Source organism: Bubalus kerabau, chromosome 23, assembly GCF_029407905.1.
Source record: "Bubalus kerabau isolate K-KA32 ecotype Philippines breed swamp buffalo chromosome 23, PCC_UOA_SB_1v2, whole genome shotgun sequence".
Taxonomy (NCBI): Eukaryota; Metazoa; Chordata; class Mammalia; order Artiodactyla; family Bovidae; genus Bubalus; species Bubalus kerabau.
The window spans coordinates 41,217,091-41,236,810 of record NC_073646.1 but is presented as its reverse complement, the minus strand read 5'-3'; the positions used below and the strand labels follow the sequence as shown (position 1 = coordinate 41,236,810).

At 50.0% G+C, this 19,720-nt stretch overlaps 1 protein-coding gene and 2 long non-coding RNA genes across 3 annotated transcripts in view; 2 read left to right on the top strand and 1 right to left on the bottom strand.

Annotated features, from left to right (window-relative positions):
* Positions 1-8,255: 8,255 nt before the first annotated feature.
* On the top strand, positions 8,256-13,253 carry LOC129637833 (uncharacterized). The gene is made up of 4 exons (XR_008707594.1): positions 8,256-9,231; positions 10,720-10,856; positions 11,911-12,245; positions 12,772-13,253. It is a non-coding gene; the product is annotated as an uncharacterized LOC129637833 (long non-coding RNA).
* LOC129637834 (uncharacterized) lies at positions 11,602-13,285 on the bottom strand. Its single transcript, XR_008707595.1, has 3 exons — positions 13,134-13,285; positions 12,056-12,209; positions 11,602-11,734 (listed from the first exon to the last, which is right to left on the bottom strand). It is a non-coding gene; the product is annotated as an uncharacterized LOC129637834 (long non-coding RNA).
* A 1,157-nt stretch (positions 13,286-14,442) lies between these two features.
* SDK1 (sidekick cell adhesion molecule 1) overlaps positions 14,443-19,720 on the top strand; it is a 744,542-nt gene continuing 739,264 nt past the window's right edge. The window contains exon 1 of the mRNA XM_055561902.1: positions 14,443-14,686. Coding sequence (XP_055417877.1) covers positions 14,443-14,686 — 244 coding nt within the window. The remainder of the gene's footprint in view (positions 14,687-19,720) is intronic.

Below are 19,720 nucleotides of genomic sequence, written 5' to 3'. Positions count from 1 at the left end.
GGGGGTGGCGAGTGTCCCGCTCGCATTTCTTAATACCTGAGACGGAATCTCCACCTCCTGGGATTCCCTAGCACATCCTTGCCAAGTGAGGCCAGGAGCCCCGCTGCTACCTACATCATCCTTCTGCAAGCAGCTTTTCTCCTTCCATCTGTTGTCTCTCTCCTTCTTGTATCATTTTTGGCCTCAAAGCCGGTCTCATCAATTGCGTCCCTGCCACCAGGTCTCCGAGATGCCAGCCATATTAAGATCTCCATTTGCTGCCAAGGATCCATATGAGCCAGCCTATTATTTAGGCTCCTGGCATCAGGATATGTAATCTGGCTTTGTTTATTTGTCCGCTCTCTGCCTATGTAATGTCTCATTCAGTGGGTCAGCTTCTGTCTATTCCATTTATTTTTTTTTTAGGAAGGCTACAAGGCTTTCCTCCTGGCCTCTAGAACAGAAGCCTCATCAATCTTTATCACTCGCTAGCTTCCTCCCATCTTATTTTAAGTTTGGAGAATCTAGTGAAAGAAGTGGTGGACCTTTTAAAACTCTTGTAATAGAGCCTATATGAGCTGAGCTGTGAAAGCTAGAGAATCATTTGTATTATAATTGTTTCTCTGTGAGTGTCCTGCTCTAAGCTGTAAATTCCTTGAGGACAGGGGCTGTGTCTTACTCCCTAACCCTAACCCTCAAATTGTTTCAGGTACCTAATAACAACTCAACAAATGTCCTTTGATCAAATAAAGATTCCCGGGCTTCCCTGGTGGCTCAGTGGTAAAGAATCCACTTGCCAGTGCAGGAGACGTGGGTTCGATCCCTGGTCTGGGAAGATGCCACAGGCTGCAGAACTGCTAAGCCCGCACACTGCAGCCGCTGCGGCCTGCACACCCTCGAGCCCATATTCCACAAGAGAAGCCCTCGAACTGCGCCTGGAGTAGCCCCTGCTCTCTGCAACTAGAGAAAAAGCCTGCATGGCAATGAAGACCCTGCACAGCCAGAAACAAATGAAGAAAATTATTAAAAAAACAAGAAGCATCCTCATTGCTGTAATCATAACCCCTTGTTAACTGGACAGTCTTTCAGAAGGAACAAGCCATTTTCCTTTAGATATCAGATGGCTAACAATTCAGAGACTCCTTGGCCTTTTAAGTCATCAAATGCCATCGTTAAGCAAAGTAGAGTGTCTGCAGGGTACTTTTCTGGGCTTAGGGCCTGGGGAGGAACAGGGAAGGATTCAATACAACCTGTATTTATTGATCCACTACAGATCAAGGCCTCTTGGCGTTCATTCTACAAACTCTATTGGGAGCCAGTGTTCCAGGCGCCGCATAAGGACCAATGACAAAACCTGAAGAGCCACTGATGGCTCTTAAGGAGCTCCCAGTGTCTCGGGGAAGGATGACCCAAGCACACAAGTGATCATCAGACAAGACAGAGAAAAATGCGTGCCACGAGAAGAAGATGAAAACATTATCAAGAGTCCTGCTTCTGAAACGATCTCGAAAGCTCTTGGGATAAGACATTGGCAAAACAATAATAACAGTATTTGTGGAACTTGTTGTAACTACAGAGTATTTACAAGTTCTGGATTCTCCTCTACCATGAAGCCTGAAAGAGATTCTTCATTTCCTAGAGGAGGAAACCAAGGCTCTTGGAGGGACAGTGGCCTGACCTAGATCTCCCAGCTAGGGGTTGGCCAGGCCAGGACTTCCTCCACTGCTCTTTCCCCTTTGGCTGTTGTTTAGTCACTAAATCATGTCTGACTCTTTTGTGACCCCATGGACTGTAGCCTGCCAGGCTCTCCTTCCATGGGATTTCCCAGGCAAGAATACTGGAGTGGGTAGCTATTTCCTCCTCCAGGGGCTCTTCCCGACCCAGTGATTGAACTCGCATCTCCTGCATTGGCAGGTGGGTTCTTTACAGCTCAGCCACCTGGGAAGCCCTTTCCTTGTTTATCTCTGAGGAACTGGTGTGAGGTGCTGGTTCCCAGCAGACTCACCAGTTACCCCCAAAGTCTGACTTAGTTGGCCTAGGGTGTGCTTCTAAAGCCCCCTGAGTGATACTAATGAGAACCATGTGTATTAATCATATTTTTTTTATTCTGTACTTTTGATGCTTTGCTATCTTGGGAACTTGCAGACCCTGGAGGGATGTTCTCCTAAGGCTGGCTAACCAGTTTCTAGAGAAGGTAAACAACTTACCCATAGCGTGCCTTTCATATGCAAACGGAACAACCCAAAGTTCATACCCCAACCCCTCCTCCTAGGGGCTCCCACACTCTGGGCCACTGTCCACCTGCTCTCACCAGCCAGGGCAGCTGCCTGGATCTTTTTGATAATTTTCATATTGAGAACCCCATGGATCTGCACAACGAGGGTAAAGGTTATTTGTTAAAATATCAAGGAGGGGACTTTGAGGACAGCAAAGGGAATGTCACTTCTGCTCAGGGCAAGATGGTGTCTCACTTATAAATAGTAATGATCATCAAACACCAACCAAAGGAGATGAGAGATTCTGGGAAAACAGTGTCATCATTTTGGTGTAGGAAATTGAGCTGATGACATCTCTGTTAGGGAGTAAATGAGCAGAAAAGGAAACACATGGAAAGAGTATTTTAGATTTCCGAAGAGCCCTTGACATTGTTCTGCCCCAACATCTATTTTTAAACCTTTAGTTAGCATAGGATGGGGTGGGCAGTGTAGGTTTTTTTGTTTTTTTTTTTCTTTTTAATGAATGAGAAAATGACTTAGAGACAGGGAGAAAAGAACAGTAATGAAGAAGCAACTCTGGCAGGAGCAGTTCAACTGGCGGGACCCCGACGAGGAGCCCTGGAAACGGTCCCTTGTGATGCTTTTGCAAACAGTCTGGAAGAAGACTGCCCAGTGAAGTCAGCGACTCGGCACTTGGCCTTGGACCTTCCTGGGTGGTGGTACGTCAGGCCAATGGAGATGAACGACGGGAGGTCTTCAAGGCTTAGCGCCTGGGCAGGAAAGTAGCAAATGAGCTTCACTGGGGCAAACCTGGGTAATGCATCTAGGGAGGAGCAACATGGTGCTGTCAGCCGGGGACCCAGGGAAGGGCTGGGGCAGGCACCATGCACTTTTGCTGGAACATGTCAGGCAAGACACAGATAGAATACTGGATCGTCCTGGGAAGGGCACCCGGTCACTAGACGACATCGCTCATTGTCCCACTGCTTCATGAAATGCCTCTCTTTCACTGTTCTCCCCTCACGCCCTAGCTCCTCCTTGCCGGGTGTTCCTTTTAACTTTCTTCATTCTCCTTTTGCAACTATGATTTTGAATGTTGGACTGCCTTCCACAGAGAGTACCACCTCCCTGTGAGTCCCTTGTTGTCCAGTCACTCAGTCATGTCCGACTCTTTGTGACCCCATGGTCTGCAGCACGCCAGGCTTCCCTGTCCTCACACGCGTTGCTGCGAAACCACGTCCTCCCTGTCCTGTGCTTCCCCCTGTAGCAGATTTATGGAAACGGTACACTTGAAAATACAAATAGCTTGGGATATGATGCAGACAGCCTCATGGCCAAGAGACTCACAGTGGCTTGTTATGGCAAGCTGGGGTGCTCTGCCGCACTCTTCTTGCTTGTCCAGCCGACGACAGGATAAATAACTGTTGCACGAGATGGTTTCGGAGGCCCCTTCCAGCTCTCAAATCCTGTGATTCTTGGCTCTCCCACCACGTGTTCTTTGGAGCCACGGTTGGCCCCAGAACGGAGCCAGCAGGGCCAGGAGGCTGACTCAGTTGTAATGGTTTTTGAGAGGAAAAGGAACTGAGAGAGCAGCCTCGACACACACACACACTGCCATGTGTGGCATAGATAGCGAGCGGGACACTGCTGCCCATCCCGCGCAGCAGCCCTGCCCGGCGCTCTGAGATGACCGAGCGGGCGGGGAGGGGGAGGGGGGCGGCTGTATATGTGCTCGCACAGCCCATTCACGTGGGTGCACAGCAGGAATTGATGCAACGTTGTAAAGCAATTATCCCCCAATTAAAAACTAAAAAAAAAAAAAGAAAAGACAAAAGAAGCAGAAGTAGGAAGATGCAGCATTACTGGAAATTCCAAACGTCTCCCAGTATGAGCTGGACAAATGCTCTTTGCTCCTCAGGTGGGAGGAGAGAGCGGCTGCTACCACCTCCACGTTAAAACATAACTTATTTTTGTTTACTCACTATTTATTATAAAGTGAAATGTATTCAGTCTAGAATTCTTAAATTTTTTAATGAAAATGTCACCTATAATCCTATACAGGAGCGATCACCATTAATATTTTGGTGCATTTTCTTCTAATTGTTTTTTAATATTTATCCATCTTTACAGTCATCCATCCATCCAAAATATACCCATGTAGTCCATATTTTTTTTTAAAAGAAAAATGATATAGACGACTTCTCCCACTTATCCTGACCATTTTCCTAGGTCATTAAATATTCTTTGAAAATACAGATTTAATAAATTTCTCAGTATTCCATGAAGCAGATAAACCATGATGTATAATAATTTCTACTTTTAGACATTTAGGTGGCTTCCAATTTTTTTTCCCCTATCACAAACAACGCCAAGATAAGCATTCTTGTACATGAATCTTCACATTTTCAATTATTTTAAAGAGATATTTATTGGAATGTAATCTTGGGCCAAAGAATATGAATTCTTTTAAAGCTTTTCATATACATGTGTCACCAGAGCACTGCGCACAGTCTGTATGTGACCCTGCGGTCATGCACCTCTTTTCATTTAATAACTTCTCAGAATGATGGAGGCAATCAGCTCTCAGCTTCACTTCCTAATTGAATAGAGCATAGGAGAGTGAAAGGTAAAAACACATAATAAATGTTCTGCTTGCGGCTGAGGTGCCAAGGAGCACGGGTGGGCATCGATGACCGTGCCCATAACCGTGACAGCAAGTCACTCACTGTATTGGTTTGCTAGGGCTGCCCTGACAGATTCCAGGTTGGGTGGCTTAGGCAACAGAATCAAGCTTTTGCACAGTTCTGGAGGCCAGAGATCCACGTCCATGGCATTGGCAGGTTCCTTCCAAAGCCTCTCTCTTTGGCTTGTGGATGGCTGCCTGCTTTGCCACCTCTTCACAGGGTCTTCCTCTGTGTGGGCATCCTGGTGTTCCTGTGTGCCCAAATTTCCGCTTCTTTCAAACACACCAGTCAGAATGGATTAGAGCCTGCCCTGATGACCCCTGGTAGCTTACGTCACCTCTTTGAAAGCCACTCTCCACGTACGGCCCCATTCTAAGGCATTGGGCATTAGGCTTTCCACATGACTTTGGGGGGTGGACACATAATACCTAGCAGTAGAAGGAGTGGCTGACGTGGAGGGCTGTTTGTTTCTAATCTGAACCCTGGGTTTCTAAGGCAGGACTCCTGGACCCTGCAAAATACTCTTCTTCCAAGTACTGGGCTGGCCAAAAAGTTCTTTGGGGTTTTCCTGTAAGATGGTAGGGTAAACCTGAACAAACTTTTTGGCCAACCCAATATTTCCCTGAGCCCACAGGGATTGTCTCTGGGAGACTGTATTTTCCAAGATGGCTACAACAGTATTTCACAACTTGCCTGCCCTCCTGTAAGGTGACTTGGCCTCTGCGCTACCTCCAGCCCAGTCAAGAGATAGCATCTAATTCTCCCTCTTCTTGACTATGGGCCAGTCTCAACAGATAGATGGAGTGATGGTGCATTCCTTCCAAGGCTAGGTCATGCGAGGTCATGCAGTTTCCAGACACTCACTCTCAGACTCAGCTGCCATGTCGTGTGGAAGCCCAAGTCATATGGAGGAACTGCATGAATGCAGTCTGGGGAACAGCTGCAATCCAGCCCAGCCTGCAAGTAATCCCAACGCAGGTACCAGACATCAGTGAGGATATTCCAGATGATTCCAGTCCCCAGTCCTTTCCTGGCTGCACCCTGATTAAATTCCTGACTCTCAGAACCTGTGAGCAGAGTAAAGTGATTTTTTTTTATAACATATTTTGGGATGATGACACTGAAGCCCAGAGGGACAGTGGAATTAGCGGTTGTTCCACGGGTAAATGATGGGACTAGATTATTCTCCAGCTTTCAACAACCTTCAGTCCACAGCTCCTTCCACTATTTACTTTTAAACAAGTGTTTATTTTTTTCCAGTGAACCACACACCACTGGGGCACTGGAGACGAGAAGCAGTGATGCTTGCCTAAGCTCCTGAGTGCATCCAAGGACCAGCGGATGGACGTTGCAGAGAGGCCGATTACAATTCAGGGCAAGTGAGACCTTGGTGGTAACCAGAGCTTTCTCCAAATGGAACGATCTTGAGGGCTGACAAAGAGGACTTGAATGCCTCCGGCAGACGATTGGACTTAATAGGCATTAAGATCCGTTCCGACTCTCCCTTTCAGCTCTGAGATCCCATCGCTTCCATGCCTTGTTCCCAAAGGGAATTAAGAGCTTTCCTGTGTTTGACTTAAAAGTTCCTCTTTTAAACAAGATGCCTTCTAAGGTCCCCTCTGATCAGTTTTCATGATGCTGTCTGTACAGTATTTTGTCTTGGCTGCCTCCGAAGTAGAAGACAGCACAGGACATAGCTTAAACCCCCCACTCATTGGCTGGGTACCCTAGACAAGTGATGGAAGCTCCCTGAACCTCAGTGAAGTGCAGAAACACATTTCCTATCACAGAGATTGTTGTGAGGGTTAAATATCATGCTTCTGTGAAAACCGAGTTTCCCTGGTGGCTCAGCGGTAAAGAATCTGCCTGCAGTGCAGGAGCCGCAAAAGACGCGGGTTTGATCCCCGGGTGGGGAAGATCCCCTGAGGAGGAAATGGCAACCCACTCCAGTATTCTCGCCTGGAGAATCCCATGGACAGAGGAGCCTGGCGGGCTACGGTCCACGGGGTTGCAAACAGTCGGAAGCGACTGAAGCGGCTGAGCATCAACACGAGCATGTGAAGCCAGGTGGGGAGATGTCTGTCTGAATCTGTTGTTAAAGTCTCGCCCTTCCTCTAAAGCAAATATCTCAAAACTTCTCAAAGTCTGCCAACTCCCTTCCTCTTTCTATGCCTAAAATAACTAAGGTCCCCTGTGGAAGAGAGTGATGAAGAGAGAGAGGATAGATAAGTAAACAGAAAATATCAACCGCATCTTCCTTAACTTTCTCCAGCTGCTCACCAACTAAGCTGTGCCCCCTGCCCCTCTCCCTGGCCTCCCTTTACAGCGGCCTGGATGGCCTTCCCCTGTATATGGTCAAACCTTCACTTGATGGGACACTCCCAGGGGTCTGGGCTTCCCTGATAACTCAGTTGGTAAAGAATCCACCTGCAATGCACCAGACACCAGTTTGATTTCTGGGTCCAGAAGATCCTCTGGGGAAGGGCTAGGCTACCCACTCCAGTATTCTTGGGTTTCCCTTGTGGCTCAGCTGGTAAAGAATCCGCCTGTGATGCGGGAGACCCAGGTTCTATCCCTGGGTCAAGAAGATACCCTGGAGAAGGGAAAGGCTACCCACTCCAGTACTCTGGCCTGGAGAATTCCAAGGACTGTATAGTCCATGGGGTAGCAAAGAGTCGGACACAACTGAGTGACTTTCACTTTTCACTTTCCCAAGGGTCTTCAGGACCCTGAGCTATTAATTACCAACCCCTCTTTTTGGGTCTCTCTTTCTACAGAAAAGAAACTTCCCTGAAACACCAAGTAATCTTGCCACCTTCTACCCTCACCTTCGCACTAAACCTCTTGAAAATGTCACCTCCATCTCCCAATCATTCCTCCCCCACCTGGGGATGGCTCAGGCTCCCACTGAAACTGCTGTCCCAGGTCTGGGAGGACACCTTGGTCACTAAATCCAGGGGTAACTTTTCCATCCAGAGGTCCTGGACACTCTGCTGTCTTTGCCACTGAAGATTTGCTGAAGTCACCCATCTCTCCATTGGCTGGACACCACACCCTCTCCTGCCTTTCCCCAACCTCTGCTCCCTCCTTCTCAGTTTTACCCCCAGATCCACGTGTCTAGTGTTCATATCTGTGGGATGTTTTTCCACAGACATCTCAAGTCTAACATTCAAAGTGGAATCATGTTTCTCCCACCTTCATCCCTCCAATCCTGTTCCTCCACCTGTGTTCACCCTCTTAAGAAACAAAAGGCTATTTTTCTAGCTGCTCAAGCCAGAAAGCAGGAGTCCTCTTTGACACCTCCCTTCCTCAAGTATGGATCCTACCTTCTACATAGCTCCTCAATCTGCCCCTTCTCTGTCATCCCCCGCCACTTCCTATTTAATTGCTGCAATGGTCTCCTAGCAGGTCTCCTGGCTTCCAATCTTGCCCCAACTCCAGTCCAACCCACCATCCGAATGATGCTTCTAAAAATGTATCTCATTGTGTAACTGCCTGTTAAAAACCTTAAGTAGATGTTCATTGGTGTCATGCTAAAATTCACACTCCGGGCTTCCTCACCTGGTGCTCCCTCTGTCTGAAACGTCCTTCTGTCTCCCAGCTATTGACTCAATTCCCATTTATCCCTCTGGTCTACATTTAGACTTGACTTCTGGAAAACTTTCCTTGATTCCCCCAGGCTTTGAGATCTTTTCTCAGATGTTCCTTTAAGTGCTTCTGCTTATCACACAATTACTGTAATTGCTTGTTTCTCTCTTGCCTAGCACTGGAGCTGGCCCAAACCAGGAATTTAATACACACTTGTTGAGAAGTAAGAACGGAAGGAGTTACTTTCCAGTGGGTCTTCCAACTTGAGCTCACCCCGAGATTCTGACGTTTGGGGAGATGTCCTAGGATTTGCATTTCTGACCAGGTGACGATACTGATGGCGTGGGCCCACACGTTCAGAACTTGGAGAGGTGAAGGACAATTACCCGTAAAGAAGGCTGGCAGCAGGCTTCGGAGGCTTGGTAGATTCCTGGCGCAAGCATGCGTGCATGCTCAGCTACCTCGGTTGTGTCTGACTCTGAGATCCATGGACTGTAGCGTGCCAGCCTCCTCTGTCCCTTGGATTCTCCAGGCAAGAATACTAGCATGGGTTGCCGTGCCCTCCTCTAGGGGATCTTCCTGACCCAGGGATCAAACCCCCGTCTCCTGCGTCTCCTGCACTGCAGGCAGATTCTTTAACCCACCGAGCCACCTGGGAACCAAACGTCTGGTACCTGTCTTTTTTTGCAGCCCCCTTAAGAAGAGCATTTCACGAGAGACTTCAGTCTCTGAAAAGATTCTCAGGAAACTGGGTTGGCTCTAAGGTAACCAAAAAGCACAGGCCCCCATGGGAATCAAAGGCAGCACCTGGTGGCTTGTTAATGGGTTGCTAGGCAACGGAACAAAGGTGAGGGCGAGGGCAGGATAGGCAGGTGGTGGGGATTTTCGAATGAGACTAAGGCATTCGGAGGGTAGACGTCTATCAGAAGGCCAGGGAAGCCAGATGAAGGAATCCCCTCCATCTTGCCTTGGTTTGCACGTGGATGGGCCCACCATCCCTGTGCGGAGATGTGGATGCAGTAACTTAGCCTCTAATGGGATCTGGGAATATTTTTCTCAGAAGAGCTACTGAGAACCCATGAGGGACATTTCTTAATGAGTGATAGGTGAGAAATGACTTGGGCTCCTCGCCATCTGCTTTTTAAAAATAAGCTCTTTGTTTATTATGAAATACATATTCACATTTGAAAATTTTTTTTAAAGTCGAGAAAAATCATATAATTCTAAATCCCCTAAAGGAAACATTTAAGTTTGGTGTCCACCCTTTTAGAAAAAAAGAATAAAATGAACATAAAACGGATTATTTTATTTATACTTGCCCTATAACTTTATAATAGAGAACACTTAACTGTATATAGTGGACATTTCTGTATTGATTTTATCTGCTTCATTCTTTTAACAGTCACGTGGGATTTTATTGTGTGGATTCACCATATTGTACTTAAACTTCCTGGACGGGCAATTAGGTTGCCTCCCTTTTCTGCTATTATTAGTGGTGCTGCAGTGGACAACCTTGGGCACACATTTGTGTATCTGTGAGGTAGAATGGCTACATTGAAGACAACTTGTATTTAAAGCTTAGTTACAGATTGCAGGTTTCTCTCCAGAAAGGCTTAATTTATATCTCCGCCCACAACCCAAGTACCCTTTTCCACATACCACTACTTGCCATTGTCAGTCCTTTAACATTTTTATAAGCCCTATTAAATTTTTTATTTCTTGGATCAATTTCTTTGGGCATTCTGCAAGCATTGATTTTTCCCTTTGTATTTGTTCTAGACTTGCCTGTTCATGGGCTTTGCTCATCTTTCTGTTAGGAATTGTTCATCTATTTTCTGTACTGACATAAATACCATTTATATGGAGTTTGTTGCTTGTTTCTCTCCCCCCTCCCCATGGTCCCGTAAGTGTATTGAGTCTACACAGTTGAGTCTATTATGTTCTAGGAAGATGCATATGTTCCTTTTAAAAAAGCAAAATTATAACTCTATCATGAATAAAAATCTTTCCTTTTATCTCATGACCCATTATGGGCAAAAGAAGAGGGGGAAAAAAGCACAGAATGAAGGCAAGGAAGTCTGTAGGGAGGAAGAGTGAGAAAAGAGAGCTGTATTCATCATGTCTATTAAGTTTTTGACACAGTGTGATTCTCCAGCTTTAATTCATATGTGAATCCCTTGGAGATCTTGTTGAACTATGGATTCTGGTTCAGCAGGTCCAGGAAGGGATTGAGATTCTCTATTTCTTACCAGCTCCCAGATGAGGCTGATGGCCCATGGACCACGTCTGGAAGAGCTTCAGTTTATGACAAGTTGAAAATACCAGCGGTCTCAGCGAACAGTGCTAACTCCACCTCAATTATCCTTTGTTCTGAAAATTCTTTCTCTAAGTAAGCAGGGAAAACCCTAACTTCTTGTTCTGGGAAATAGGAACTAGCCGTAGCTCTTTTTTTTTTTTTTTTTAAAGAAAAATAACTCTGGTTTCATGGAGTAACATGCCTCCACACCTTGGTCCTTTAGAATACGTATATGGCTAAAGCTTTTAAAATATGTATAAAATGTTCACTTCTTGAGACCTTCTTATTGGGCTGGATAAAATTACACTGAGAAATTAATTGGCCCTTTGGGGCAGAAACATTCCAGTTCTGTGCTGGCCACCTCCTTGCCCCAGCATTATAGATGGGTTTCTCTGTAATCTGTTTTCAAGAATACCTAGAGTCTAAACATACCCCCTAAGACAGTAACCTAATGGGTCATGTAAGAGGTAACACTGTCTGGTGTGGAAAAAGTCTTAGAATTGGGCTCAAGAGAACTGGGCTCCTGCTCTGGCTTTATCACGGCTGCTTTGCATCTATTAAACTTCCCTGGCTTGGTTCCTTCAACTGTAAAATGAGACGCCATTAGAGCCTCACTTACTCAGGATGATTCTGGAATAAAAAATTTCCCAGAGGTGTCTCCAGACCTTTCGGAGTAGCAGTGATGTCAATGCTTCTGCTGCAACTTCCAGCATACTGGCTTGGCTTTCCAATTTCCAAGCAAGTTTCCATAAAGCTTCCTCTGAACTGCAAAATCAATCACAGCAAAAGAGGCTCGGGGCACTTTTTTGAGCGTCTTGACGTCAAGAAGTTGCCCGAGCCACTGAAGGACAGGGAAGCCTGGCGTTCTGCCTTCCAAGGGGGTGCAGAGAGTCAGACACGACTGAGCCACCAGACAGCAAGATGGGCACGCGCTGCCATTTGCAAGGAAGGTCACGGACGGGCATGTGTTCCTGGACGAAAGGAAGAGGTTAAGTGTGGACTGGACTCGGCTGGCAGGCAGAGCGAGGGTGGTTTGCTTCAGGACACACTGGTATGAGGAAAGGGAAACTAGCGTTTATTGACTGGGAATTATCTCATTCCTTCCCAACAACCCTGTGAGATGGGACTTGTTCCTTACTCTTTACAGGGACATAGTCAGCAGTTTGCCCGGATCTCACAATTGGAAAGAGTGGAGCTGAGACCTCCAAACCCTCATCTGCTCCACAGGTTCCCTCCCACCCCCTCCACATCTCTGAGCAAAGCAGAGGTGCTCAGAAACAAAGCCACTTCACCTCTTTTATCTTGTTTCCCCCGCTGCACTAGGGGCACACCTCTCACACGGCGTGTGGCAGGGTGAGTGTGATGCTCCGGCACAGGGATGGCCTGCCGGGGTGGTCAACGTCCGGTAGGCACGGCTCATTTTCCTCTCTAGACTCTTACATAACCCTGCAAGTTAGAAGAGGCCCAGGGCTGCTGCATAAGGTAAGAATAATTGGGGGTTCCCTGGTCGCTCAGTGGTAAAGAATCCGTCTGCCAGTGCAGGAGATGCAGGAAACTCAGGTTCAATCCCGGAAAGGGAAATGGCAGCCCACTCCAATATTCTTGCCTGGAAAATCCCGGACAGGGGAGCCTGGTGGGCTACAGTCCATGGGTGGGGTGTGTGTGTGGCGGGGTATGTGTGCAGAGTCAGACAGTACCTAGCCACTGAGTATACACAGGGCTGCTGCAAGGGAAACTGATATAGCCCCCCTCCCCAGCCCGCCACTCAGTGCCCTTCGGACACCCTTGGTCCCCAGGGCTCTGCTGTGGTATTGGAGTCAGTGCACACCAGTGTTTCCAGAGGGCGTTAGAGAACACTCTGGCTTTGGGTTGCATCTCACTTTTCAGCCCTCTTCGCACGAAGTAGAAGTGGGCAGAGGGCAGGCCCTGGGATCCCATCCCGTTCAGAATCCACCTCCTCAACTGGCTGCTGTCCTCGGTCCTCAGTTTCCCCACCTTTCCTTCTCAGGGTCATTGTTCAGACTTAGCAGAGGCTGGGGAGCGCACAGTGGGTGCTCTGAAAGCCGGAGCTAACCCCCACTCAGAAACCTCGGCCTCGTGACCTGCTGTCCACTCTCCCGCCTGAGTCGTCCTCGCCTGGAGCAACAAATGCAGCAACAAGGAACCCGCACCCAGAGCTTCCTGGGGACACAGCCCCGAGCGGGGCGCAGGCCCTGTCCGGCTGCCATCACCACCTACGCGATCGCACTCAGTCATCACAGGCCCGGGCCTCAGACTGCGTGTCACTTTCCAGGCCCTCCTCCCACAAAAATTCTAGCCTCCCAGCCTCCAGGGCGCTTAGTTCACCCCATAAACTCGACTAATGCTTACCACATGCGGCGGAGCTCCGCCGACCGCGCCCACCTCGCTTTGGCTCAGAATCAGCAGGAGACCCTCCCTCTAGAGGACCCTCCCCTGGGGGACCCTTGCTTTAGGAGACCATCTTCACGCAGGGACCCTCCCCCTGGGAGACCCTCCCCCTAGTGGACCCTCCCCCTAGGAGACCCTCCCCCGCTAGTGGACCCTCCCCCTGGGAGACCCTCCCCCTAGGAGACCCTCCCCCTAGTGGACCCTCCCCCTGGGAGATCCTTCTCCTAGTGAACCCTCCCTCTGGGAGACCCTCCCCCTAGAGGCCCACCCCCTGGGAGACCATCCCCCTAGCAGATGCTTCCCTTAGGAGGCCCGCCCACCCCACGCTGGGAAGCAGCTCAAGCTGAGCTCCCCGCCGGCCGCTCATGACCTTGGACGCGCTTCCAAAGCCAGTGTCCACTCCTCTCAACAGGCGGCGGGTCTGCACCCACAGGTGCCTCTAGTTGCTGGGATCTGAAAACCCGATCCAGCGTGTTTCTCGTTTGCAATCCCGGCAACTTGGCGCCTAATCACCCTAAAGCCGAGCGGGCGGGAGGGGGCGGCTCCCCGGGGGCAGCGGGGAAGGCGGGCCGGGGCGCTGGCGAGAGGGGCGCCCACCAGCCGCCCGCCCGCCAGCCCGCCCGTCCGGCTGCCGCACGTGAGAGCCCACCTGCGCGCGGGCGCGCTGGGGCCGGGCGAGGCCGGACCGCCCCCGCGGGAGCCGCCCGGGTCGCGCGTGCAGAGCCGGCGCCGACCTGCAGTGCCCACCGCGCGTCCCTAGGGGGCGCAGCCGGCGCGGGAAGCCGCCCGAGTGGAGCCCCGGGCCCGGCGCGAAATTCCAGGCGGGCGGGCGCGGCGAGTTTGAAAGCAGGCGAGGGCGTGGGGGCGGGACGCGGGGGGCCGCGAGCCGCCTCCCCTCGGCCAATCAGCGGCGGCGGCGGGCGCGGGCGGGCGGCGCGTGCGGCCGGGCTGTGAATGGGGCGCGGCGGCGGCGGCGGCGGCGGGCGAGCAAGCGGCGGCGCGCGGGCGGGCGCACTTTCTCCTCAGCGCCGGGCGGGGGCGGCGGCGTCTCCTCAGCGCCCGCCGGACCCTTGTAGAGACGCGGCGCGGCCCGGGCGCTCCGGCCGCGGAGCCGGCGTGACAGGCGTCTTCTCGCGGACAACTTCTCCCCCGCCGCGCCCCTCAGCGCCCGGCGCCCCTCAGCACTTGGACGCCCGGCTCGGAGGCCCCCGCCCGCCGTCCCGCACTCGGGGCCCGAGGCCGGGGCCGGGGGCGGCGGCGGCTCCTCGGCATGGGCCGGGGCGCCGGGCTGGCGGCCGGCGGCGGCGGCGGCGCGGCGGGCCCGGGGCGGCCGCGGGGGTCCCGGCCCGGCCCCGAGCGGCGGCCCCGAGGAGCCCGCGCGGCGCCCGGGAGCCCCGGCGGGGACGCGGGGGAGCGCGGCGGGCGGCCGGCGACAAAGTTGAGCGCGGGCCGGCGGCGCGGGTGGTGGGCGCTCGCGGCGCTGCAGCTGCACTTGCTCCGGGCGCTGGCTCAAGGTAAGCGCGGCGCGGACGCGGGCCGGGAGCGGGGAGGCGCCCCGAGGGCCGCTCGCCCGAGCCTCCAAGTTGGGAGCCCTTCGCCCCTCAGCGCGCCGGGCGGCGCCGGCCTGTCAGGGTCCGAGGCGCCGGCCACCTGGAGACGCTGCGCCGCCCCAGGCCCCGCCGCCCCTCAGGTCCGGAGCCCGGCGGCTGGCGGAGCAGAACTTCGGGTGCCCGCGGCCTCGCCCTCGGCCCCGCGCCGCCCCCACCCGCCCCTGTGCCCCCGGAGACCGCGCTGGTCTGAGGAGGTGCTGCCCCTCCGCTGGCGCCAAGTGACCGCTGGAACGGGGAGGTGGCGTCTCTCCCGAGCCTGGCCCCCGAAACCTGGGTTCTTTCCAAGACCCGGAACGTCCCCCCCGGCCCCCCGAGCATCCCTGGCTCGCTGAAGTTTGCAGGTCTGGGGAGGATGAAGGTGGACGCGGGAGGCGGAGAGGTGGAAGTACCTGGCTGCACGCGCCCTCTCGGTGCGGGCTTTCACGCGGCCGCGGGCGGCTCCAGGGGCTTGGCTTCGGTGGTCCTCGGCGTCGCGGGAGGCAGGTGGACGGCAGATGCGAGCACTGAACTTAAATTACCCGTGTTCGGTGTCTAGAGAAGGTGATGTGTGTGTAGCGACGGATGATGGTTTAAATGGAATCGCATCTCAAAGGTCTGATCTCAAAACTATCATCCGATCGTGGAACAGCAGATAACTCATCCTTCTCCTGTGAATGTTAACCTGATTGATCCGCACTGAGGTCCTCCCCTCCCTCTCCCCAAGGCTTTCCTAAGTGCCCGCTCTCGTGTTTTGCTACATGGAAACAAATTGCCATATTTCTGGTTAATTTAACTCTCCTCCATTACTTGGAAAATTTTCGTTTCGCTTGTTTGTGCTTTTTTGCTTAATGACTGACTTTGGTAGAAAAGCATTTATTAAGTCGTTTTGTAAAATGGGATCTGGAGATTGCCAGAGAAGCCAGGTTCAAATGAGGAAATCTAAATCAGTTAGGGATGACCTTTAAGATAGAAAGGGTGTTTATTAAGTGTCCTTTTTTGTTTTTTGTTCCCCCCCCCCAAAACAGTGACTTGCACTTTACAGTAAGCTCTGAATCTTAATCCATGTAAAGATTTGTGTACAAGTTCAGAGTGGAAAAACCTGGCTTTGTTTTGAAAAATATATATATTTTTAAGTTTTTATCAGTTTGAAGGCTGTCAGTGTGTTGCTTTTTACAACTGCAATGTTAGTGAAATTAACTTAAAACAAGTACTAAGACAAACTTTGTTAGGGTGGAGTATTTTATTCCTCATTGCCAGTAAAAAAAAAAGGGGGGGGGTTACCTATTTCACATTTTACATTTACATGGTTTATAAAGTGTACAGATCTTTCAGTGTAAAATTTCAAATAGGTTGTCACAAATTTTAAATTCATTGACAGGTTTCTGTTCTCTGTGCTCTGTGAAATGTGTAATATATCCATCATTTTTTATATCATATTGAAAATTCATATTACAGGGGAGATGTCACCATTTGACAAAAGCTCATGTATCTTGAAAATGAAAATTCTGGGGCTGCTATAGATTTCTGATGGAATGATGAGTTGGCCATATGCATGGGGAATGTATTCTCTTGAATCTTATCAGATAAGATGTAACATTCTAAATGGAACACTTACCACTAGGTTAGAACCAGCCAAAAGTGCTATATTACTATGTAGCTAGGTGAAACAATTCCTAATTTCTCTTTAACTGTTTCCTTCTACTGGCCTTTCATGTGGCTAGGCTTGGCCATGATACCCTGGGAGAAAACAAGGGCCATAGGGACTAGTAAAAGTTACATAGTTTCACAACCGAAGTTTTAAGCAGATTGCCTAATTGGGTAATTGACCCTGAAGTGAAACACCAAGTTCAGGTCTTCTAAATGTAACTGTTTAATAGTCCTGGAGTTTCTTTCTACACAGTAATGATAATTTGAATTACATAGTCCGCTTACTGGTGGGTGTTTGGGACCTTTCTTCATTGCTAAAGAGCCAAGTCTTTTTAGTTGTACAAGGCAGGTGGCAGTGCATGCTTTCCGTATGTTGTCCACTAGGGAGCCACACTTGAGTGTTGAAGAAGGATGCTTTCTGGGGCGGAGGATGGCAGGGTCATGTGTGTCATTTGGGTGAAGTCTGTGGTGTCTTAGCTTTCCTGATGGACCATTACAGGCTTACTGATTCTGATAATGCTCAGTACAGCCTTGTGTTAAGGTTGTGTTTATCAAGAGGAGAAGGGTAGGGATACGCTTCTCAGTTGCTGCTTGGGGTGGTTCACAGTTCTTAGTTTCTCCTTTGGAGTTATTTCCAGCCCCCTGGACTCACGGCTCTCTGGCTGTGGTGTGTATCGGAATTACTTGGGGAGTTGAGTGAACCTGGAGAGGGCCAGCTCTGTTTGTTCTTCAGTGAGTCACACTGAAGTGGTGAACTTGCTTCCAGGTGTCCCTGATGATACCCACCAGAGTCTGAGAACCACTATCTTGGCTTGCTTAGTTTTTCTGCATCCCATCACCTATTGATTCCCCGTGTTTCTCTAATGTGTTTGCATGTCCAAATCACCTGCGAGCTCTAAACAATACAGAGGGCTGACTCTCATTCCCAGAACTTGTTTTAATTGACTTTTGGTTTGACGTGAGCATCAGGAGATATAAAAACTCAAGTGGTTCCAGTGTGCAGTAAAGTTTGAGAATCACTGTTTTAATTTTTTTTTATCTACGATCACTTGATTTTTCCTTTAACCTTGTTTCTGGCTGGTCTTGTGATTCTGTAGACTGTGCACCCCCTTGCTGGACCACCCACAACTCCAGTGAGCTTTCTACACTTTTAGCTGATTTTCACTTGTTCCATGTTCATGATCTCAAACTTTGAAATGTCTTCCAGACTTAATTAGCTTTTGAGTCACTCATTCTATTTATTCCTACCGACATTGTCAAGTTCCTGCTTTGTGCTAGTCTGGGGTTTGCATCAGAATCACCAGTGCAATTTAAAAATACTTGTCTCTCTGGGCTCTACCTCCAACCAGCAGGTCTTTGGAGGGAGAATGTGCAGGTTTAAAAACTCTGCAGGTGATTTCTTGTGTCTTTGTGTTACGGTTTTATCCTTGTAGGCTAGTCTCACAATCATACCCAGTTCTCTGTCATCCTTACCCTGACTTGCTGTGACCTGGCCTCCTACGTGGATCCCTTTTCTTGGGCAAATCTCAGCCTTGAGTAAGGTCTACTCTGCCTCTGGCTTGCTGAAGAAATCTCAAAACAGAGCTGAATTGGTTCAATACAAATCTACCTTCATTTTGGGCCCTCCTTGCTTCCCGTCCTCCCAGAGTGGTTTGTTTCCCCTGTTCCTCTTACTCCCACACCCACTTCTCACATCTTTGTAATTTGAGTCTCAGGTGGAGTTTGAGTTCCAGGCTGCTAGCTTCGCTAGAGAGTCTTCATGGTGCCGCATTTAGTAGCGTTCAGTGCGTCTTATCAGCCCGTGGTGTGGTTAACCAATGGCAACCGGCCTGTAAATCTAACAATAAGCGACTGTCACCCTCTGTGCAGTCTTACGTGTGGCCACCTGTACCTCACCTTCCTGAGCCCTTGTTATGTGCCAGGCACGATGTGCTTTACAGGTAGGCTCATTTACTCTTCACAACAACCCCAGAGAGTCACGTAGCATTTTGTACTCATTTTGCTTATGAGGAAACTGAGGTGCTGAGCTATTAACTAATTTGCTTAGGGTCTCAGGGCTAGGGGTAGAACCAGATTGGAAGGCAGACTGCCTGATCCACGGTTTCTGTGCATAACCAGTGGACTGGAGTGTCTCCCGCGCAGCCTGTGGCTTCATGGGGGAGGGGGCAGGAGCGGGGAGCAGTCTGATCAATACCAGAGGGAAGATGGTGGCTGATGCTTTCCAAACACTACTGAGTTACATGACCTCAAGGTTCAGGTTACCTTATTTACTGTTCCCACAGAACAATAAAAACTGCATTAAACAGTCTGGGAAATAGAGAAGGATATGCATAGCCCTCTCAGTCTGTTGGCAGATTTGAACCCCCCAAAATTGACTACTAGGAGCATACTAACCATTTCTTTGAAGGACACTTGGAAAATGCTCATTCAAGTACATGTATTTAAGTTCCTCAAATGGGAATAGAGAGGTGGGGTTTGTAAGGTACTGATCTTTTGTTAGCAGGCATTTTATCTAACCCTGGTTCAGTTTAGCTACATATAGGGATTATATCTAACCAGAAAGTTTCTTGTGTCACCAAATATTGGAGTAAATCAAAGTCACACTGGAAAGCTAACTGGTGATGAAGTGGAATCAAACAGCATATTGTAGTTTAGTCCTACCTGTGTGTGTGCTCAGTCACATCGGACTGCTTGAGACCCCATGGACTGTAGCCTGCCAGGTTCCTCTGCCCATGGGATTCTCCAGGCAAGAATACTGGAGTGGTTGCCGTTGCCTTCTCCAGGGGATCTTCGCAACCCAAGGATCAAGCCTGCATCTCCTGCACTGGCAGGAGGATTCTTTACCACCGGGGCCACCTGGGAAGCCCTCTAAATTCTACCTACTGCTGCTGCTAAGTCACTTCAGTTGTGTCCGACTCTGTGCGACCCCAGAGATGGCAGCCCACCAGGCTCCCCCATCCCTGGGATTCTCCAGGCAAGAACACTGGAGGGGGTTGCCATTTCCTTCTCCGATGCTCAAAGTGAGAAGTGAAAGTGAAGTCGCTCAGTCGTGTCCGACTGTTAGCAGCCCCATGGACTGCGGCCTACCAGGCTCCTCCATCCATGGGATTTTCCAGGCAAGAGTACTGGAGTGGGGTGCCATTGCCTTCTCCGAAATTCTGCCTACTAGTTGCCTTCGTATTCTGTCCATCCTGAGTCCTCGTGTTGTTTCATTGGGGGAACTTGGCGGGGGGAGGGAGTGCCTTCTTCCAGGTGTCCCTGAGGTCAGAGACCAGTAATGTCTGCTGAGTACGTCTAGAGACTGAGACAGAG